The following is a 22,343-nucleotide window of genomic DNA, read 5'->3' on the forward strand; positions in this document are numbered from 1 at the left end:
GGCTTAGAAGTGGGGACTGGTGTCCCCGGTGGTTTAGTGGGTGCTGCTCCCGAGGTAGATGGTGTGGGAGCAACAGCGAGAGAAGGGGTCCCCATCGTCAAGGGGGCAGGTGAGGTCCTCTGACTCTGAGAGCTGACTGTTTGTGGTGCAGCTAAAGGAGCTGGAGCAGCAGTGACAGTTGAGGCATAAGATGCCATCATGCGCACAGGATGTAGCCGTTCAAATTTCCACTTAGCCTCAGTGTAAGTCAGTCGGTCCAGGGTCTTATATCCCATGATTTTGCGTTCTTTCTGTAAGATCCTGCAGTCTGGCGAGCAAGGTGAACGAGACTCTCCACAGTTGACACAGATGGAAGGCGGAGCACATGGAGTATCGGGATGAGATGGGCGTCCACAATCTCGACATGTGAGGCTGGAAGTGCAGCGGGAAGACATATGGCCGAACTTCCAGCACTTAAAGCACCGCATCGGGGGAGGGATATATGGCTTCACATCACAACGGTAAACCATCACCTTGACCTTCTCCGGTAATGTATCACCCTCGAAGGCCAAGATGAAGGCACCGGTAGCAACCTGATTGTCCCTCGGACCCCGACGAACGCGCCGGACAAAATGAACACCTCTACGCTCTACGTTGGCAAGCAGGTCATCATCAGACTGCAAAAGTAGGTCCCTATGGAAAATAACACCCTGGACCATATTTGAACTCTTATGTGGTGTGATGGTAACGTTAACATCCCCCAACTTGTCACAAGCAAGTAACCTGCGAGACTGGGCGGACGATGCCGTTTTTATCAAAACTGACCCAGAGCGCATTTTGGACAAGCCCTCCACCTCCCCAAACTTGTCCTCTAAATGCTCTACAAAGAACTGAGGCTTCACGGAGACAAAGTATTCCCCATCAGCTCAGGTACAGACAAGATATCGGGGCAAATACGTGTCACCGTCATTCATTGCCTTTCGTTCCTCCCATGGTGTGGCCAGGGATGGGAACGATTTGGTGTCATAAATGTTACCTTTAAAATGAGCCCTCGAATGCTTAGAGACTGCTGGTGGCTAGCCACCACCAAGAGATGATGTGCCACGCTTCATTGCGTGTCATCCACCCTGATGCCACCTACTCCGACCAAGTGCCCTCCCCATGGGCGCCACCCAGCCACAGCAAGGGCCACCAGGCAGGATGGCCATTGCCGGGAGTCCTGATGCCCCAGGGAGATGGGCATCTACTCCTTGGCATACATGGGGAGTAAATGGCGCAGGCATCAGTAGAGTGATCCCTGTGCTGTCAGGGGGCTACAACCAACAAGGTACATGGCGGCCCCACCACAACGGACTGGCTACCGTGCTGGATCTTAGGTGCAAAAATGTATGAGGTTTCATTCACTGACAATATTTTAACTGCAAATACCAGGGGTGTCCGACCCACAGCCCGCATGAGGGTGAAACAAAGTATCAATGCAGCCCAAGAAAAGAGCATCTATCACACGATCGGTAAAAATATAAGCAAATGAATGAATTTCAATGACATTTCTTTTAAATAAAAGATTGATAAATTGATACAGTCAAGAAAAGATCTTTTATTTTATGGCCAAACTTGATGTTATTTTTTGCTGAACTCTGTATTATTTTTTCCAAATTTGATGTAATTTTTGCCAAATTCACTGTTATTTTTGGCAAATTCATTGTTATTTTGGCAAATTCAGTGCTATTTTTCACCAAAGTCAGTGCTATTTATCTTAGCCTTGAGAATATTACAATTCCAAATGTAATTCTAACACTTGATGTAACTTTAACATTTGATAACCATCAGTTATGAATATGGAAAAATTAAAAATTTTGCGATATTTTGTAAAAAGTGCGATTTCATGCTATTTCAACAAAAACTGCTAATTTTGCATTACCCCCTCAGTGGTTATTGTTAACGTTATGTAAATTATGTGCAACCTAAAAACACTTGTCTTCTTCCCAATGTGACGCAGATAAGCTAAAATATTGGATACACCTGGTACAGACCCATAACGAAAGTAAACCTCCAAAGTTCTGACACCAAACACTCAGTCTTTTTCTAAAGCTCAAGCCACCATCACTTATGATGATATTGGATTCACCCATGGCCAACTGCACATGCTAAACAAGAGTACTTACATTTAGACAGCAGCCACACTTCCCACATGGTAAGTTCCCTGCCTTGCAGCCTTAACATCCAGACTAGCCTCTCTGTTTGGATGCTGATACTTATATAAATACATCACATCTCATCTCTGGTAACATTGCTAGCAATTATCCTGCCAGCAAAGATAACCAACACATTACTCAAACCAAAAACAACTATGGATTGTTTTCTCATTACCCCCTATTGGCCTGGCTAGAATATATTACCCAACTTCTTCTCCAGGGCTACCTTTTCTGAAAATGTTTCCTTAGTTTGTACTTCCCTATCTTTGTGACTTCCCCAGCTGTGACTTGGCTACACTTTCTTGCACAACTACCTGCATCAGACTTATTCTGTCAAAGGGAGAGCAATCTGTGGAAAAAAGTACTGTCATGTAAGTCAACTTTATTGAAACTACTGTCCAGCATTTGCATTGGCATAACAACCATCACATTATCAGTCTGGATGAATGGATACAAACCGAGAGCTTACACTCCGAATGCACACTATCCTGTAGTGACGTACTCCTTGAAACAATATCTGTACCCTTGATCTTGTTTTATCATGTCTCATCCCTATACACCCCCCCCCCCCCCCCCCCACCACCACCACCACCACAGTTGCTCCTCAGAATACAGAATATCACAAACAGGAAATTTCTCAACACCATGTATTTGGTTCTTGCCACTATCTTGCCCTCAACTTACAATATTCTTTCTGGTCTCATTTTCCTTTCATTTCTTTCATTTTACTACCTTTTTTATGCTCTGTAGTATTTTTCCTATTTCCTCCATTTTTTGATCATTCAGGACATATATCCACTTGCATAGTGCCATCTCTATATTTTCTATGTTCTCTGCTGTATAGATCTCATCTGCTGCAATAAACAATTTTCCCACTTTCAAACTGTCCCATAAGCTTCTCTTGATCCAAGTTTTGAGTGATCCCTACACTTTACCAGTATCTTTACCCCTTCAACCTTTTTTCTCTTCTTCCAACAGAAGCTCATGGTACAGAAAGTAAACAAGTACATACACTCCTGGAAATGGAAAAAAGAACACATTGACACCGGTGTGTCAGACCCACCATACTTGCTCCGGACACTGCGAGAGGGCTGTACAAGCAATGATCACACGCACGGCACAGCGGACACACCAGGAACCGCGGCGTTGGCCGTCGAATGGCGCTAGCTGCGCAGCATTTGTGCACCGCCGCCGTCAGTGTCAGCCAGTTTGCCGTGGCATACGGAGCTCCATCGCAGTCTTTAACACTGGTAGCATGCCGCGACAGCGTGGACGTGAACCGTATGTGCAGTTGACGGACTTTGAGCGAGGGCGTATAGTGGGCATGCGGGAGGCCGGGTGGACGTACCGCCGAATTGCTCAACACGTGGGGCGTGAGGTCTCCACAGTACATCGATGTTGTCGCCAGTGGTCGGCGGAAGGTGCACGTGCCCGTCGACCTGGGACCGGATCGCAGCGACGCACGGATGCACGCCAAGACCGTAGGATCCTACGCAGTGCCATAGGGGACCGCACCGCCACTTCCCAGCAAATTAGGGACACTGTTGCTCCTGGGTATCGGCGAGGACCATTCGCAACCGTCTCCATGAAGCTGGTCTACGGTCCCGCACACCGTTAGGCCGTCTTCCGCTCACGCCCCAACATCGTGCAGCCCGCCTCCAGTGGTGTCGCGACAGGCGTGAATGGAGGGACGAATGGAGACGTGTCGTCTTCAGCGATGAGAGTCGCTTCTGCCTTGGTGCCAATGGTGGTCGTATGCGTGTTTGGCGCCGTGCAGGTGAGTGCCACAATCAGGACTGCATACGACCGAGGCACACAGAGCCAACACCCGGCACCATGGTGTGGGGAGCGATCTCCTACACTGGCCGTACACCACTGGTGATCGTCGAGGGGACACTGAATGGTGCACGGTACATCCAAACCGTCATCGAACCCATCGTTCTACCATTCCTAGACCGGCAAGGAAACTTGCTGTTCCAACAGGACAATGCACGTCCGCATGTATCCCGTGCCACCCAACGTGCTCTAGAAGGTGTAAGTCAACTACGCTGGCCAGCAAGATCTCCGGATCTGTCCCCCATTTAGCATGTTTGGGACTGGATGAAGCGTCATCTCACGCGGTCTGCACGTCCAGCACGAACGCTGGTCCAACTGAGGCGCCAGGTGGAAATGGCATGGCAAGCCGTTCCACAGGACTACATCCAGCATCTCTACAATCGTCTCCATGGGAGAATAGCAGCCTGCATTGCTGCGAAAGGTGGATATACACTGTACTAGTGCCGACATTGTGCATGCTCTGTTGCCTGTGTCTATGTGCCTGTGGTTCTGTCAGTGTGATCATGTGATGTATCTGACCCCAGGAATGTGTCAATAAAGTTTCCCCTTCCTGGGACAATGAATTCACGGTGTTCTTATTTCAATTTCCAGGAGTGTATAAGTTTTCATCTATATTGCTTACTCAGTAGATGTTATCTACCTTATGTAGAAAGATCTTCCAGTTCACTAGTCACTTTCATATACTTTAGTCTTATCATAATGTAGCATTTCAAACCTGAAGAACAAAGAAAGAATCTTTCACTACATAGCTGTATGTTGTTTTAAAAATACCTGACAGACTAAAATTGTTTGCTAGACCAAGATTTGAAGCCAGTTTTTCGTGGGCAATGAATATTCTTACTGACTGAGCTATGCATGCATGAATATTTCTCCACAATGTCCTTTCTTTGAGGAATTCTAGTAAAGTAGGGTATGCAGGAGAGCTTCTATGAAGTCTGAGGAGTAGAGAGACACTGGCAACATCAAAGTTGTGAGGGCAGATCCCAAATCATGTCTGGATAGCCTAGTCAGAGAGAGTATTACCCATCAAAGTTTTAATAGAAATTAATGACTAACCTATGAAAGTGCAAAAGTTATCAGTATCACAAGTAAATAAAATAATCACCAGACACTAAAACAGAAACTTACCACACCAATGACATTTGCTGGAGCAGATGCTATGAATCCAAAGAGTCCAGAATCAGTGAATGAAACATTCAGTGCGTTGACAGCAAATGGATCACTCCCTGCTGCAGAGGCAGCAGCTTTCTGCAGTAGAGATCCTGCAGGATTTCCCCACTTTACAGAGGGGCCCACTCCTAATGCATACTGTAGCACAGAAGCTGCCAGCACCTGCTTTGAGTCTTTTAAACTGGAAAAGTAATCCAAGAGAGACACAATATAGCAATTTATTCCATTTCTAACAAAAAATGCCAAAATTAATAATAATATTAATAATTTTCCTGCCTCTTAACTCTAGAAACTGACAATCCCTGGTTTCAAGTAAACAATGGAAATACTGGACCATTACACGCTATCATTATTTGGGAGAAAAAGGGCGGCATTATCCCAGTTGGTAACCAATCCACCTGTCGAGAGACAGCAACCAGGCACTGAAATTTTGGGGGACCCAGGCAAACATAAATGCTGAGAGTCCGAGTTCTCTGGTAAACTTCCATCTAGAATTCACAAATATATTGTGCACCTTCAGCATCAACACACTAACTCAATCCTGAAAATTGCACACCCTAGCTAAACTGACAAGAACTCCACACACTAGCCCTCCAAGAAACATGATTCACCGATGACACTATAGACTAGTGGATCGCAACAGGTGGTCCGCGGACCCCCAGAGGACCGCGAGCTATGCCAGAAGGGTTCCCAAGATGCTATTAGAATAAAAAATATATTAAATATATTTCTTATGATAACAAATTTTTTGTTTTGGCCACTTCCTGCATTAACGAACGCTAACTTCTGCGTCTAGGGTCTTCCTAGAGCCAACTGACACTAGCACACTCTAGTGCAAAACTACAGTTAGATAGAGGCAAATAGTTCTGCTGTATGCCGTTAGACTGCGCGCGCTGTCTCTTTGCAGCTGACTTCTGACAGTCACTTTTCACAGAAACTCGCATTTCAGACGACAATTGGCCATTGTTAATTTATTGCCTGTGCTTTCACAGACCGTGTTGTTTACATATTCAATATTCTGTATTAAAACAGTAGTGTTTCCAAAGCGTTGTTTTTCGCGGAAGCTACAGTTCATGTAGTTAAAAATGGACCGTTGGTTAAAAAGTGGTTCGTTAAAACAAGAAAGGCCTACAGATGAAGAGGAAGATAGTGCATTTGATGTTCAAGCAAGTAAGTCAGTGACTCTCGAACCGAAGTTGTCAGTGTCCATAGAATCTAAATCGTCGGCGTCCCTTGAACCTAACCCTTCAAAGATCAGTGTTAAGCCTACTGGAAAAATTAGAAAATAGAACTCTGATTACTTGCAAATTGGCTTTACGTTCACTGGACCTGAGCAACAGCCTAAACCTCAATGTGTAATTTGCTATGAAAGCCTTTCGAATGAATGTATGAAATCAGCAAAACTCCGGCGCCATCTTGAAACAAAGTACTCACCACAGTTCAAAAGCAAGTCTTTAGATTTTTTTCAAAAATAAATTTGGAGAGCTGAAAACATCTCGTAAAACAATTACCAAACACTGTCGTGCAAATGTAAATGAAAATGCAACCCCTGCATCTTACGAGGTGGCTCAGCTTGTTGCTAAATGTGGGAAAAACCACACAACTGCCATCAGCAAAAATACTTTGCAAGAGAATGTTAAGTATGCAGCTGCTAAGGTATTATAGGAACTGTCTCGCTCTCAAATAATACTGTTCAAAGACGAATTACTGATATGGCAGTTGACATCTAAGAAACATTGCTGGCTAGACTTTACACGAGTGACATGTACACTCTACAATTGGATGAAAGCACAGACATATAAAAAAAAAAACTATAATGGTAGTTCTCGCACAATTCTTATGGGAGGACCAAGTGTTTGAAGATTTTCTTTTTCATGTGAACTACTGCACACAACAGCAGACGATATTTTTACTGCATTAAATAGTTATCTCAATGAACAAAATGTCACCTGGAAAAAATGTGTAGGCTTGTCGACGGATGGAGCAAAGTCAATAGCTTAAAAAAAAAAAAAAAAAAGGGCCTTCTAGCTCGTGTCAAAGCAGCAGCCCCTGAGGTGAAATGGACTCACTGTTGTATCCATCGTGAAGCCTTAGTAGCCAAAAGATTGCCTGAACCTTTGAAAAAGGTACTTAACGAAGTAATTCAAATCATCAAATACATTAAAACTCAACATCTGCAATCCAGATTATTTTCTTTGTTGTGTAAAGAGATCGGCAGTGAGCATGAGCAACTTCTTATTCACACAGAAGAAAGACGACTTTCTTGAGGTAGGATCTTGTCAAGATTTTTCGAACTTAGAGACGAAGTTCCTGTCTTCCTTCTTGACACAAATTACTTCTCTTGGTTTTGCTCAGTTGCGTACTTAGCTGATGTGTTTGAACACTTGAATGTGTTAAACTTGAGTTTACAAGGAAAAAATGTAGACATGTTCAAAGTTGAGGATAAGATCAGTTTTGTGGCCAAAAAGTGTCAGATCTGGGCTTCAAGGACAGAAAACGAGCCACTAACTAACTTTTCTACTTTGAAACGATTCTTGGAGTCAGAGATCTCTGCCTGACCAGATTAAGATCAATGTAACCAAGCATCTACCCAACCTAGCCACCACTTTTAGAGAGCATTTCCCTGAACCTGATCCTGATGACAGATGGATTCGAAATCCCTTTAGCTGTGAAGAAACTGACAAAATCCAAGACCTCACTGAAGAAGAGCAAGATCAACTTGAGGATCTGTCCAGCTGTGGTACAACGATAAACATTTTCATCGGTGATAAAAATTATACACTTCTGGGCATCAGCACACAAGGACTATAAGAAACTTGGAGATACGGCAATGAAAAAGATCCTTCCATTTGCAACCACATATCGGCGTGAGCAAGCATTTTCGTCCATGTGTTTCATGAAAAACAAATATAGGAATCGGCTCGACATGCGGTCGGATTTCAGAGTGAAAGTTTCAAGTTTGGAACCTAATATTTAAGAAATAATGGACTGAAAGGTCAGATTGAAGTCATCGCACTGTATTTTTCAAATAAATAACACCTTGTATGAAATTAGTGTTTTCTTATTTTTCACACGTCTACTCAACACAATCTCAAGTGTAGTACACTTAAGACCAATACAATCAGTTTTAATGTTTTCCTGTCATTTTCAGTTCATACTCAATTTTTATTTTTTAAGGAGTTTGTTATACTAAGCACCCAGATTTGAAGACAAAGATTTTGAGCAATAATCAAAAATTTAACAATAACAATGATGGCTAAATTGAAAAAGTTTTAATCTCAATATTTTTCAGTAATGAATATGTCAATGTTATTTCTAAGAACCAGAAATAGAAAATGTATAAAAAGACTCTTAATGCGGCTTTTTTAGGTAAATGATACTGTGATATGACAAGGTATCAATCATGCTCGATGAGGGGGTCCTCGAGAAAATTTTGTTGGGAACCCCTGCTACAGACTATAGTAACTATTGTATTTTAAAACAGAAACTGAGTTACCAATGGCACTCCACTTCTGGGCATGGTCTTTGTGATACACAGAAGCCTCCCCGTAAACAATCACCTCATGACCATGCGCATACAATCTGCCAATAAGAAATTGACATTCATCAATGTTCATACGCCCACTAACAATAACAACAGAAAAGACCCACAAAACACTGAAAACTCTGGGCCAAAGTCACAAGTGTCACGTCACAAATCCCTGCAGAAGAAGTGAAGATTCTGCTGGGTGACTTCAATGTGCAAATTGGCAAAGAAAGAAAATAACAGAAAACACACGTTCACAAACAAAAATGGCCCAAAGACTTGCCAAAAGTACAACTTAGAAATCACATCAAAATCATTGAGAAAAGTTCCACGAAAACTAAAGACTTGGAGCATCCACATACAAGAAATTGGTGAGTATCACATTGATCATATACCTGTTTCCTACCCAGTACACAAAGAAATCTACAATGTTTCAGTCAGTGGAGGGGCAAACATCTGTTACGACCACAATTTAACAAGAATAACAGTCAATTTACTCCAAAGGAAATGAGTCAGAAAATAAACATACCCACCAAAAAATCTGACAAGCAAAAGAAGAGAAACCAACTGTAAACAAGAAGAACAAGTTTACATCTGAGAAAAATTCCACAGAAATGGCCAAAGAACTAACTACACTGGAAAAGAACTTCAGACATGCCTGACGGGATTCAAAATATGTAAAAGAGCTGAAAGGATGCAAAGAAGTTTTCCTCAACTCTTATAGTTGAGGAAAACTTCTTTGCATTCTTTCAGCTCTTTTACATATTTTGAATCCCGTCAGGCATGTCTGAATGAAAATGCTAGAAAATATGCAACACATCTATGAAATCAGGAAACAAGTGATGAAAATCGTTAGCCAAACCACGAGGAAATACATGAAAGAACAACTGGATTCCAGCAAAGAAAATTTTTACCACCTACAAGACAAGATTTCTATAAGATTTTTACAAGAATAATTTGAGAACATACCCCTAAAAATTTAGGTTTCAGAAAATTAGAGGTAAGGCTACACCTGACCAATCAGGTAAACTGTCAGGAAATGGCAGAGTATTTTTCTGAACTCCTCAGCTGCTTCTATGAAGTTTGAGAAGCATTAGAGATACTGGCAGATTCCCGAAGGATATCCCCACTTACTTCAACACCTAATCCATACCACCATCATGGGAAGAGAGTAATTAGGATAATAGCGAATATTAGTAAATGTCAATCCTGTAGAGAATACTTCATTAAGTATAATATACTAACAGTGTATTCATTATATGTTCTAAGGACTATACTGTTAGTAAAAGAAAATATGGAGCACAGTGTAATAAATAGTGACATCCATAGTTATAATACAAGGAAGAAAGAGGATTACCACATAAAATTCAGAAATAAAAAAGCAACCAATCATAATTCATTTTCTACTGGAAGACTTTTTTACAACAGACTGCCAAATACCATAAAAATGTTAAAAGGAAACATATTTAAAATAAAATTAAAGCAGCTGTTAATTGTTAAATGTTTGTACTCCATCAAGGATTTTTAATGTTGTATGTACTTTATTTCTACTACTAAACTATTATTATTGTTCATGTATGTACTGACTGACTATGTCCACGACTAAAAGTTATTATGGACAAATAAACCATTATTATTATTATTATTATTATTATTATTATTATTATTAGAAGAGATTCACAGGCATATCCTTAAATTAAAAAATAGGAGAGGAAATGGATTTACATAACTATCAAGGAATATCCTTTCTGTAAATTACATACAAAATTCTATCAGCATTGCTCCTCAAAATATTTCAGAAGCAACTTTATTACAAAATTTACACCGGCTTCCACACTGGTTGAAAATGTGTAGAACTAACATTTAATTTAAAAACAATGTTAAAATACAAAGCCCTCAGGGACACCTCAATCATAAGCTTCTTTGTGAACTTCCAAGAAAAAATAAGGTTCAGTCGACTGGCAACACCTTTCTATCATCCTTGAAGGACATGGACTTCACCTGAAAATTCTAAACCTCATCAAACAAGCAGTCACCAACACAATCTCCATGGTAAAATTCATGGGTGAGGTGTCAGAACCATTTCTGGTCCAAATCAGTCTTTGATAGGCTGATGGTCTGTCTCCTCTCCTCTTTAATCTGGTTTGCACTGTCATCTGAGAGTGGAAAAAAGAACTTAAAAACCAAAACTACTGGAAGACCTAAAAATTACATCCATATTTCTTGCCTACCTTTCACAGATGTCCACCAATACTGGGGGACAATAAGGCAACAACAATTAAATAGGTATAAGCTCTTTAAGGAATGCTCTGAAAGATATGTCCTTGAAATATCCTTCCAGAAAACCTAGTACATCCACTCAAAACAAACTACAGGGGAAAAAAATCAGGCCTTTATGAAGAGAAGATATCAGACTCTAAGGTGTGCAAAACTCTACATCTACATCCATACTCCGCAAGCCACCTAACGGTGTGTGGCGGAGGGTACCCTGAGTACCTCTATCGGTTCTCCCTTCTATTCCAGTCTCTTATTGTTTGTGGAAAGAAGGATTGTCGGTATGCTTCTGTGTGGGCTCTAATCTCTCTGATTTTATCCTCATGGTCTCTTCGCGAGATATACGTAGGAGGGAGCAATATACTGCTTGACTCATCGGTGAAGGTATGTTCTCGAAACTTCAACAAAAGCCCGTACCGAGCTACTGAGCTTCTCTCCTGCAGAGTCTTCCACTGGAGTTTATCTATCATCTCCGTAACGCTTTCACGATTACTAAATGATCCTGTAACAAAGCACGCTGCTCTCCGTTGGATCTTCTCTATCTCTTCTATCAACCCTATCTGGTACGGATCCCACACTGCTGAGCAGTATTCAAGCAGCGGGCGAATAAGCGTACTGTAACCTACTTCCTTTGTTTTCGAATTGCATTTCCTTAGGGTTCTTCCAATGAATCTCAGTCTGGCATCTGCTATACCGACGATCAACTTTATATGATCATTCCATTTTAAATCACTCCTAATGCGTACTCTCAGATAATTTATGGAATTAACTGCTTCCAGTTGCTGACCTGCTATTTTGTAGCTAAAGGAAAAGGGATCTATCTTTCTATGTATTCGCAGCACATTACACTTGTCTCCATTGAGATTCAATTGCCATTCCCTGCACCATGCGTCAATTCGCTGCAGATCCTCCTGCATTTCAGTACAATCTTCCATCGTTACAACCCCACGACACACCACAGCATCATCCGCAAAAAGCCTCAGTGAACTTCCGATGTCATCCACCAGGTCATTTACGTATATTGTGAATAGCAACGGTCCTATGACACTCCCCTTGCGGCACACCTGAAATCATTCTTACTTCGGAAGACTTCTCTCCATTGAGAATGACATGCTGCGTTCTGTTATCTAGAAACTCCTCAATCCAATCACACAATTGGTCTGATAGTCCATATGCTCTTACTTTGTTCATTAAACGACTGTGGGGAACTGTATCAAATGCCTTGCGGAAATCAAGAAACACGGCATCTACCTCGGAACCCGTGTCTATGGCCCTCTGAGTCTCGTGGACGAATAGCACGAGCTGGGTTTCACACGACCATCTTTTTCAAAACCCATGCTGATTCCTACAGAGTAGATTTCTAGTCTCCAGAAAAGTCATTATACTCGAACATAATACATGTTCCAAAATTCTACAACTGATCGACGTTAGAGATATAGGTCTATAGTTCTGCACATCTGTTCGACGTCCCTTCTTGAAAATGGGGATGACCTGTGCCCTTTTCCAATCTTTTGGAACACTACGCTCTTCTAGAGACCTACGGTACACCGCTGCAAGAAGGGGGGGGCAAGTTCCTTCACGTACTCTGTATAAAATCGAACTGGTATCCCATCAGGTCCAGCAGCCTTTCCTCTTTTGAGCGATTTTAATTGTTTCTCTATCCCTCTGTCATCTATTTCGATATCTACCATTTTGTCATCTGTGCGACAATCTAGAGAAGGGACTACAGTGCAGTCTTCCTCTGTGAAACAGCTTTGGAAAAATACATTTAGTATTTCGGCCTTTAGTCTGTCATCCTCTGTTTCAGTACCATTTTGGTCACAGAGTGTCTGGACATTTTGTTTTGATCCACCTACCGCTTTGACATAAGACCAAAATTTCTTAAGATTTTCTGCCATGTCAGTACATAGAACTTTACTTTCGAATTTATTGAACGCCTCTTGCATAGCCCTCCTCACACTACATTTCGCTTCGCGTAATTTTTGTTTGTCTGCAAGGCTTTGGTTATGTTTATGTTTGCTGTGAAGTTCCCTTTGCTTCCGCAGCAGTTTTCTAACTCGGTTGTTATACCATGGTGGCTCTTTTCCATCTCTTACGATCTTGCTTGGCACATACCCATCTAACGCATATTGTACGATGGTTTTGAACTTTGTCCACTGATCCTCAACACTATCTGTACTTGAGACAAAACTTTTATGTTGAGCTGTCAGGTACTCTGTAATTTGCTTTTTGTCACTTTTGCTAAACAGAAAAATCTCCCTGCCTTTTTTAATATTTCTATTTACGGCTGAAATCATCGATGCCGTAACCGCTTTGTGATCACTGATTCCCTGTTCTGCGTTAACTGTCTCAAATAGTTCGGGTCTGTTTGTCACCAGAAGGTCTAATATGTTATCGCCACGAGTCTGTTCTCTGTTTAACTGCTCAAGGTAGTTTTCAGTTAAAGCACTTGAAAAAATTTCACTCGATTCTTTGTCCCTGCCACCCGTTATGAACATTTGAGTCTCCCAGTCTATATCCGGCAAATTAAAATCTCCACCCAGAACTATAACATGGTGGGGAAATCTGCTCGAAATATTTTCCAAATTATCCTTCAGGTGCTCAGCCACAACAGCTGCTGAGCCCGGGGGCCTATAGAGACCATCTCTGAGCCTGCTTTAACCGTGACCTTCACCCAAATCATTTCACATTTCAGATCTCCGTCAATTTCCTTCGATACTATTGCACTTCTTATCGCTATAAACACGCCTCCCCCTCCACTGTCCAGCCTGTCTCTGCGGTATACATTCCAATCTGAGTGTAGAATTTCATTACTGTTTACGTCTGGTTTCAGCCAACTTTCTGTCCCTAGTACTATATGGGCGTTGTGACCAATTTATTAATGAGAGCAGTTCCGGGACCTTTTTATAGACGCTCCTGCAGTTTCCTATTAGCACATTAATATTGTTATTCCCTGTTGCATTTTGCCTACTCCTACCTTGCCGCTTCTCAGGAGGCATCTTGTCGGGCCTAGGGAGGGAATTCTCTAACATAAAAAACCTCCATGTGCACTCCACACGTACTCCGCTACCCTTGTAGCCGCTTCCGGCGTGTAGTGCTCAAATTGTTTCAGCTAACAGTTTTCTTAAAAATGGATGATAAATATTTCATAGTGGCTGGCAAGCCTGAATGGATGGAATAGGGTGGGTCACACCTGAGCATCCGCCTGATGTAAAACCCTACATGAACAAAACGAAATATTGTTCTGCTCTCAATTTTAAATAAAATTTCAATATCTTTTCTACATTTAATTCACTGCTATATATGAGCTAAAATCAATCAAATGCAAAGTTTACATGATGCATTTTTACCTCTGCAACTCTTATCATTTCATGCACGTTTTACTTAATTTGATACAGGGCAGTAAGTATGATGGATAAAAAAAAAGGAATTAAGTTTTTTATCAAATAAAGATATCAGACTGTAAGATGTGCCAAAACCAAATTTTTTCACCAAATAGTTTTCAAAAAATCAGCTGATAAGTATTTCATTTCACCTGGAATGCCATCTCTCAGCACAGGCACTAGCATTTGTCAAACAACACGCCATAAGAAAGGCGCCTCAGCACGGAATGCTAGAGCACATCTGTAGCAGTGAAAGGGTTAAAAAATGTTGATGTCCCTTCCATAGATATGAAGTGCACTGGTCCTCATGGGTGCAGAACAACCTTAAACATTTTCATTCAAGAGTTAATAACTGATCTGTCACTGTAGCCATACGTCACCACAGAGAATGTGTTTACAATGCTTATTTACACTGATCACATTACAGCACTGAAGATGGAGTAAAAGGGGTTGGCCACCATTAATTCCTTTAAGCTCCTCTTAAATTGAACTTCAGATAAACTATTTTATGGCTGAAACTTCCTGGCAAATTATTACTGTGTGCCAGTCCAGGGATAGAACCTGGGACCTTTGCCTTTTGTGGGCAAGTGCTCTACCAAATGAGTTACCCAAGCACAATTCATGACTCATCCTAGCAGCTTTACTTCCTCCAGTATCTCATCTCCTACCAATAGAAACTTCACTTAAGTTCTCCTGTGAAATTTTCAGCACTAGCACTCTTGGAAGCAAGGATACATGAAAGACATGGCTTAGCAACAGCCTGGAGGCTGTTTCCAGAATAACTTTTTCACTTTACAGTGGAGTGTGCTTTCTTCCAGAGTGCTAGTCATGTAACTTTCCTAGAACTGTAAAATTTGGAAGATAGGAGATGAGTTACCGGTGGAAGTAAAGCTGTGACGACAGGATGTGAGATGTGCTTGGGCAGTTCTGTTAGTAGAGCACTTGCACATGAAAGGCAAAGATACTGGGTTCACGTCCAAATCCCACACACAGTTTTAATCTACCAGTAAGTTTCATATCAGCACACACTCCACAGCAGAGTGAGAAATTCATTCCGTATTTTACAGCTGCTGCCAAGTTATTGAAAATGTGTTGCTGAATATATCAAAGTCTGTCAAAAGCACAACTGTCAAAGACAAAGGTAGTATTTTCAAAATCTTTTGGTGTGACAATAAAATACGTTGCACTTTTCTATTATTCTCACTCTCTCATTTTAATTTCTAAGTGTACATAATGTAAACTGTTGCAGCAGCCTTCATAAAACAAAATTACACTGTTAAAATAAATTACAATAATTATTTACCTAACTCCTTCCGCTGCAACAGCAACATGCGCCAAACCAGATGTGTTGTTATGTCTAAGTTCTCCACCATGGTAAGTCCCTGATGATTGGGGACCTTCGCCACTTTCCAAACCAAGCGACTGGGCAAATGGGAGGACTGTGTCATGGCTAACTCCAACTCCAACCACAGCAGTTCGATTTGTAGTAAAGTAACACTTTACATAGTGCTGCAACTGTGAGGAAAGGAAGGTAGCATATCAGTTCTGGTACAAAGTATTAGTAACTCACCATATACAGGAGACGGTAAGTCACAGACAGGCACAATGAAATGAGTGCTATATATTTTAGCTTTGGGTCATTCTTCTAAAGTAGGGAAAAAAAGAAAACACACAAATCCATAGTCTCTGGCCACTGTGGTGGTCCCAATGGTGGCACTTGCATGCGCATGAGCATTTCTACTTCAGAAGATGGCCTTTTGGCTGAAAGCTAAAATATATCTAAAATGTATATATTACGAGGAGTGATAAAAAAGTAACAGGAATTTAATTTAACAGGTTTTATAGATTCATTTTTAAAACTTTTTTATACATGAAATTACAATGAAATACAGACCTTTAGCTGCTTACAAGCACTGATAAGTATCAACGGAGACAGTTGAAAATGTGTGCCCCAACTGGGACTCGAACCTGGGATCTCCTGCTTACATGGCAGATGCTCTATCCATCTGAACCATTGAGGACACAAAGGGTAGTGCGACTGCAGGGACTTATCTCTGGCATGCTCCCTGTAAGACCCACATTCCCAACTTACTGTCCACACACTACATTTGTAGTGCCCCTGCCCACTATACTCATTACTCACAGCAATCAATCTGCCGATTCCCATAAGAGTTCAGGCAATGTGAGTGCATCCGCACTGAAGAAGATCATTGGCCGATAAGCCTTATCTATATGTCTGAAGAACAGATACCATTTTCATATAGATAAGGCTTACTGGCCAACAATCTTCTTCAGTGCGGATGCACTCACATTGCCCGAACACTCTTACGGAATCGGCAGATTGACTGCCGCGAGTAATGACTATAGAGGTCAGGGGCACTACAAATGTAGAGTGCGGACAGTAAGTTGAGAATGTGCCAGAGATAAGTCCCTGCAGTCACACTATCCTCTGCGTCCTCAATGGCTCAGACAGATAGAGCATCTGCCATGTAAGCAGGAGATCCCAGGTTTGAGCCCTGGTCAAACTGTCCCCATTGATATTTATCAATACCTGCAAGCAGCTAAAGGTCTGGATTTCATTGTAATTTCATTCTTCAAGAGCTGCAAGATCGCCAATGGTGTCTGTTCTTCCGGACATTTCCGAAAGAACAGATACCGTCTTCATATATTTTTATATATTGCTGGTATACATGTTTCTGATGTACGTCTGCATTTTCAACCATTCTGAATATTTGGTTTATTGTTTACAGGTTATACATGTTTTCAAGAGCTTGGCGAACTTTCACTTGTGAAAAACATGGATCAAAGAATTTGCACTAAATTTTGCTTGAAAAATGGAGTGAAGTGCAGCATTACATTCAAAATGTTGATTGTGGGTGTCGGTGAATCTACGACAAGTAAGACAAGAGTTTACAAGTGGCATGAACGTTTCAAAGAGTTGAGAAGACATTGAAGATGACAACTGCCCTAGTACATCAATGAATGACAATAATGTGGAAGAAGTAAAGAAAATGGTTCTGAAAAATTACCGTATCCCCATCAGGGAAGTTGCTGATGATGTCTGCATATACTCTGGCTCATGCCAAGCAATTAACTGGATGTTTTTGGCATGAAGCAGCAAAGTTTGTTCTGAAATTGATGGATTTTGTCATAAAACAATGTTGCATAGACATCACTCAGGAATTTCTGAATGAAGTTGGTGACAATCCAGAACTTCTTTAAGGTTATGACAGATGATGAATGGGTATACCATACGACACCGAAACCAAAGACTAATCATCCCAATGGAGACTACCTCAAAAGTCAAGATCACAACAAATTTGAAAAGTTCGATCACATGTGAAGGTTATTCTAACTGTTCTCTTCAATTAGAATGATATAGTGAATCATGAGTTCTTACCTTATTGTTGTAAGGTCAATAAGGAATACTACCTGGAAGCTATGCACCATTTGCAAGAAGCAATCCCAAGAAAACAACCAGAACTGTGGCAAAATCACTTATAGGAAACTGCATCATGATAATACTCCCACTCACACCACAAAGCTGGTTCATGATATTTTAGCAAAAAACAAAACTGTCATGTTCCCTCAGCCACTTTATTTGCTGGACATGCCCCCACCCCCTGCAACTTCTGTATATTCCTGAGAATGAAGAGAAGTATGAAAGGAAATTCTTTTGCCATTACTGATGGCAGAAAAACAAAATTGCTGAAGTCGCTGAACACCATAACGGAAAGTGAGTTCCCGAGTGCTTCCAGGATTGTAAAAAGTGCTGGCATAAGTGTATTGTATCTGAACGAACACACACACACACACACACACACACACACACACACACACAGTGCCCTTCCATTTCTTGTCATCAGCTAATGATTGTGCATTTGCAGGTAGTCTGTGACTACCACACTGCGAATCCCAGAAGTCAATACCCACAGCTTTCCTGCACAGGAGACCCTTTTTTTGTGCATTTTCATACTTTGTCTAGCATTGTTTCAACTGCTCTTTTAACTCTAGCCTGTAATGACGAATCCTTGTTTCATCTACTGTTATGAAATGTTGAGGGATTTGGGGGGGGGGGTGCTTTAATGGAAATTAACTCTTCTTTTACATTTTTCAGGATTAAACCTTGTAAAAAGAGCACACTAACAAAGATTTTCATTCAATTTTACCATTTTCAGGAAAATTTTATCATCAGATTATTTACACAATAGTAACAAACAAGCAATTCAACATGTGTGTCTCTAGGTTTTAGGCAAAGACCTTTCCAAGGGACATAGTATTTAATCTGTAATGAAGCCATATCTTTTTTAGGTCAAAACCTTTCAGAATGTCTCTAGTAGAGGATGGATTCACTGATGCATTAATATAGAAATTTCATTGCTACAATGCTGTATTTAGCATGTACAACTGTATATGTGCCACAGACCTTAAAAAAAAAAAGTACTGCAATAATCTCAATGAAGTGATATTGCACAAATAAGCACGACATCAATGGCTCTTAATAAATTACCGACAAGAAGAAGGTGTTTTACTCTGTCACAGAGACTGTAGCAACTAGCAACAGCCACCAGTTCCACTGTGGAGACACTACACACCTTTGGTTCTGAGTGTTACTCATAGCCTCTTCTTCTTCTTCTTCTTCTTCTTCTTCTTCCTCAAGAGCCACCAGTAAAAATGATTTCTGCACCTTCATACTGTCAGAGGAGAAAAACGAAACAATACTGAAAACAACAGGGGCAATCAAGATTATGGAGTTTTGAAATAGGTCAAACTGGACCTGGGGTCAGGGTACACACTAGATGGGCGCATATAGTGGTCACCTCGTATGTACCTTCAAGTGAAGAAAGATTAAGTCCCTACGAAGACTTCCAAATGAATTCCAATTTGGGAGCCCAACCTGGATTGATTGTCTTGGAGCTGATACTCCTCAACGGAAGAAAGAATCTGATAATGGATGGCTAAGAGTCTGGCAACTAGATGATTGATGAGTTGGAGATGTTGAAACCATAGAGGCAGGTAGAAGCCCAACTTCCACCACAAGAGTGCCAATTGAGCTTGGAAAGATCGGTCCTTGGAGTTTACACCCAACCAAGATATTGTCTGTACAAAATGCAAAAGTCATCAACATGAAGGACAGGAGTAACCATCAAGCCCACGGAGTCCACAAGTCCAATGTTGGCTGTAAATTGTAGTTCACACCAGAGCGAATGGAAGAAACAAGCATTCATAGACAATTCACCAGTGTTCACTACAATTCACTTGTACCTATGAACAAGTCTTTACACTGGCGGAAACTGAAGAGATCATAAGATAATGAGAACAATTTTGCCAACTGTACCAACAGAGTTGTTGTTTTATGTTGCCAATAATCTTCATTCAGGGTTCACCAGATGCAACACTAGTAAGAGCCACAATGCAAAGCTTTGGTATTCAGAGAGAATTATTTTGCACGGTGAGCACACAGTTTTTGATGAAGCAAGCAAAATGAGATAGAAAATTAATTTAGGTGTCTTAATTTGTTCGTGGGCATTAATTGCCTGCACTGTAAATGCACTTAAAACTGAACCATGACTTCAGCTTTCCTTAGCATTATTCCAAAACTTTGCCCATGTGTCAGCTGACACCTTTCACTTGATTCTGGTTACAACTGAGGAGGAAATATAAAAGCAGAACACTAGTTACCAATGATCAACATAGCCTGCCGACAGGCTAGCACTTACGTTCTGGTTATTAGTAAATAGCGACATTTACACGAATACTTGTTGCACATTTCAATACCTGCTATAGCTCAGATAGCTCCTAATGTCTGCAGTGACATATGAGAAGCACTCCAAGTTTGCGTAAGACAGAGAACATCAATAAAATAAAATTAACAAAATGTGAAATTACATAAACCTGTCCACACAGGCTGCTCGATAAAATCTGCTACATATTTAGTTACAGGGCAGTTACTGTGATCATGGGAAAATTGCTTTTATTAATCTGCTTATTGCATACAAAATCTGTAACATAACAGTGATACACTGAAAAGCCAACGAAACTGGCACACCTGCCTAATATGTTGTACGGCCCGTGCACGCTTGCAGAAGTGCCACAACATGACGGACCATGGACTCGACTAATGTCTGAAGAAGTGCTGGAGGGAACTGACACCATGAATCCTGCAGGGCTGTTCATAAATCCATAAGAGTATAAGGGGGTGGAGATCTCATTTGAACAGCAAGTTACACGGCATATGCTCAATAATGTTCATGTCTGGGGAATCTGGTGGCCAGTGGAAGTGATTGAACTCAGAAGAGTGTTCCTGGAGCCATTCTGTAGCAATTCTGGATATGTGGGGTGTCACGTGTCACATGTCCTACTGTAATTGCCCAAGTCCATCAGAATGCACAATGGTCATGAATGGATGCAAGTGATCAGACAGGACACTTACATATGTGTCACCTGTCAGGGTCGTATCTAGATGTATCAGGGGTCCCATATCACTCCAAGCGCACATGCCCCACATCATTCCAGAGCCTCCACCAGCTTGGAAGGTCCCATATTGACATGCAGGGTCCATGGATTCATGAGTTTGTCTCCATACCCATACACGTCCATCTGCTCGATACAATTTGAAACAAGACTCGTCTGACCAGGCAACATGTTTGCAGTCATCGACAGTCCAATGTCGCTGTTGATGTGCCCAGGAGAGGTGTAAAGCTGTGTCGTACAGTCATCAAGGGTACACGAGTGGATATATAGATGATATTTTGTTGAATGGTTCGCATCTGACGCTTGTTGATGGCCTGTAACGCCGGAAATGCATATCCTCCTATTTCCATTTATTGCACTGCAAATATTTTTCCTTATTTTGTTACCTGAAGATATAACATTTCTGTGTCTTTGTATATTGTAATTGTTTTACTATTTGTATATATATGCATTTATGTCGATGTGTAATTGGTTTGTTTTGTGAATATTATTTGTATTTATACGCTGGGTCTGGCCTAGGGAAAACTATGCTACCGAACGAATACATCGATAGGTCGTGTGGAGAACCAAAGTGTTTAGGATCTTTGGTAGTATTAACTCTGTCGCATGGAGCACGGGCAGGAGAGAGTCTGGCTGGAGTAGTGTGGTGGAGCAGGAGTGTTGTGTGATGCTCCCGCGAGTTGCCGTGCTTTCGGGGTTTGGCAGCATGTAATTGCGCTCGACTTGCTATGATAGTTTCTGACACGGTGTCGCCGACGGGAAGCGTTAGCTGGCACACATCAAGAGCCCGTTTCGGCTGGAGATCGTGTCGAGAAGAAAGCGCGCCAACATCCAGCTTCTGCAACAGCGACGGCCGACAATGAGTGACTGTCGCCACCTCCTCGATCGACAACTTCAAACCTTCAATCAACCAACAAGGAAGACTGGTAGCACGGAAAGTTTTAGAACTGTATGGCAGACCTCAGCTTTTCAAACTGTTAAATTTTTCTCACTAAATTACAGCAACGTAGCATGAACCTTTGTTGCTCATTGTCCCAATTGCATTACCAAGCAGGGTCCCTTCCTTTTCCAGAATGACCCCGAGTGTCGTTCAAATTCAAACGCCAGCATTAAAGTAATATCATTCGATTTCACTGCTTTAATTTCAAAGTTCAGTTAAGGTATTCATAGCTGGCTACAATACTTAGATTACACAAGCACAAATTAAGAGTGCGAGTTTTGTTACCATATTTTAGCTTACCTGTGACTGCAGCTCAGCTTGATACGTACTAAATTTTACTATTGTTAATTGTTCAGAATCATTTAATTCAAGTTCAAAGTTAAATCTCTTATTTCTAAATTGCGTAGATTCAAGTAGCTTTTGAAATGATTGTTGAGGTAGCCCAAGACTAACCGTATTTTACTGAATTTCGATGTGCTTCAGAAACAAAGCTCACTATTAATTTCAGTCACTAAATTAACTTTCAATTTTCCAGTTTTATTAATTCTTTTGCTAAATTAAGTCAG

The 22,343-nt window shown here is 41.2% G+C and overlaps 1 protein-coding gene across 1 annotated transcript in view; it reads right to left on the minus strand.

Annotated features, from left to right (window-relative positions):
- LOC126473739 (cytochrome b-c1 complex subunit 2, mitochondrial) overlaps positions 1-22,343 on the minus strand; it is a 55,980-nt gene that overhangs the window by 19,986 nt on the left and 13,651 nt on the right. The window contains exons 5-6 of the mRNA XM_050100987.1: positions 15,667-15,878; positions 5,139-5,361 (exon numbers count right to left, since the gene is read on the minus strand). Coding sequence (XP_049956944.1) covers positions 5,139-5,361; positions 15,667-15,878 — 435 coding nt within the window. The remainder of the gene's footprint in view (positions 1-5,138; positions 5,362-15,666; positions 15,879-22,343) is intronic.

The sequence above is a fragment of the Schistocerca serialis genome, chromosome 4 (genome assembly GCF_023864345.2).
Source record: "Schistocerca serialis cubense isolate TAMUIC-IGC-003099 chromosome 4, iqSchSeri2.2, whole genome shotgun sequence".
In the NCBI taxonomy this organism is placed as follows: domain Eukaryota; kingdom Metazoa; phylum Arthropoda; class Insecta; order Orthoptera; family Acrididae; genus Schistocerca; species Schistocerca serialis.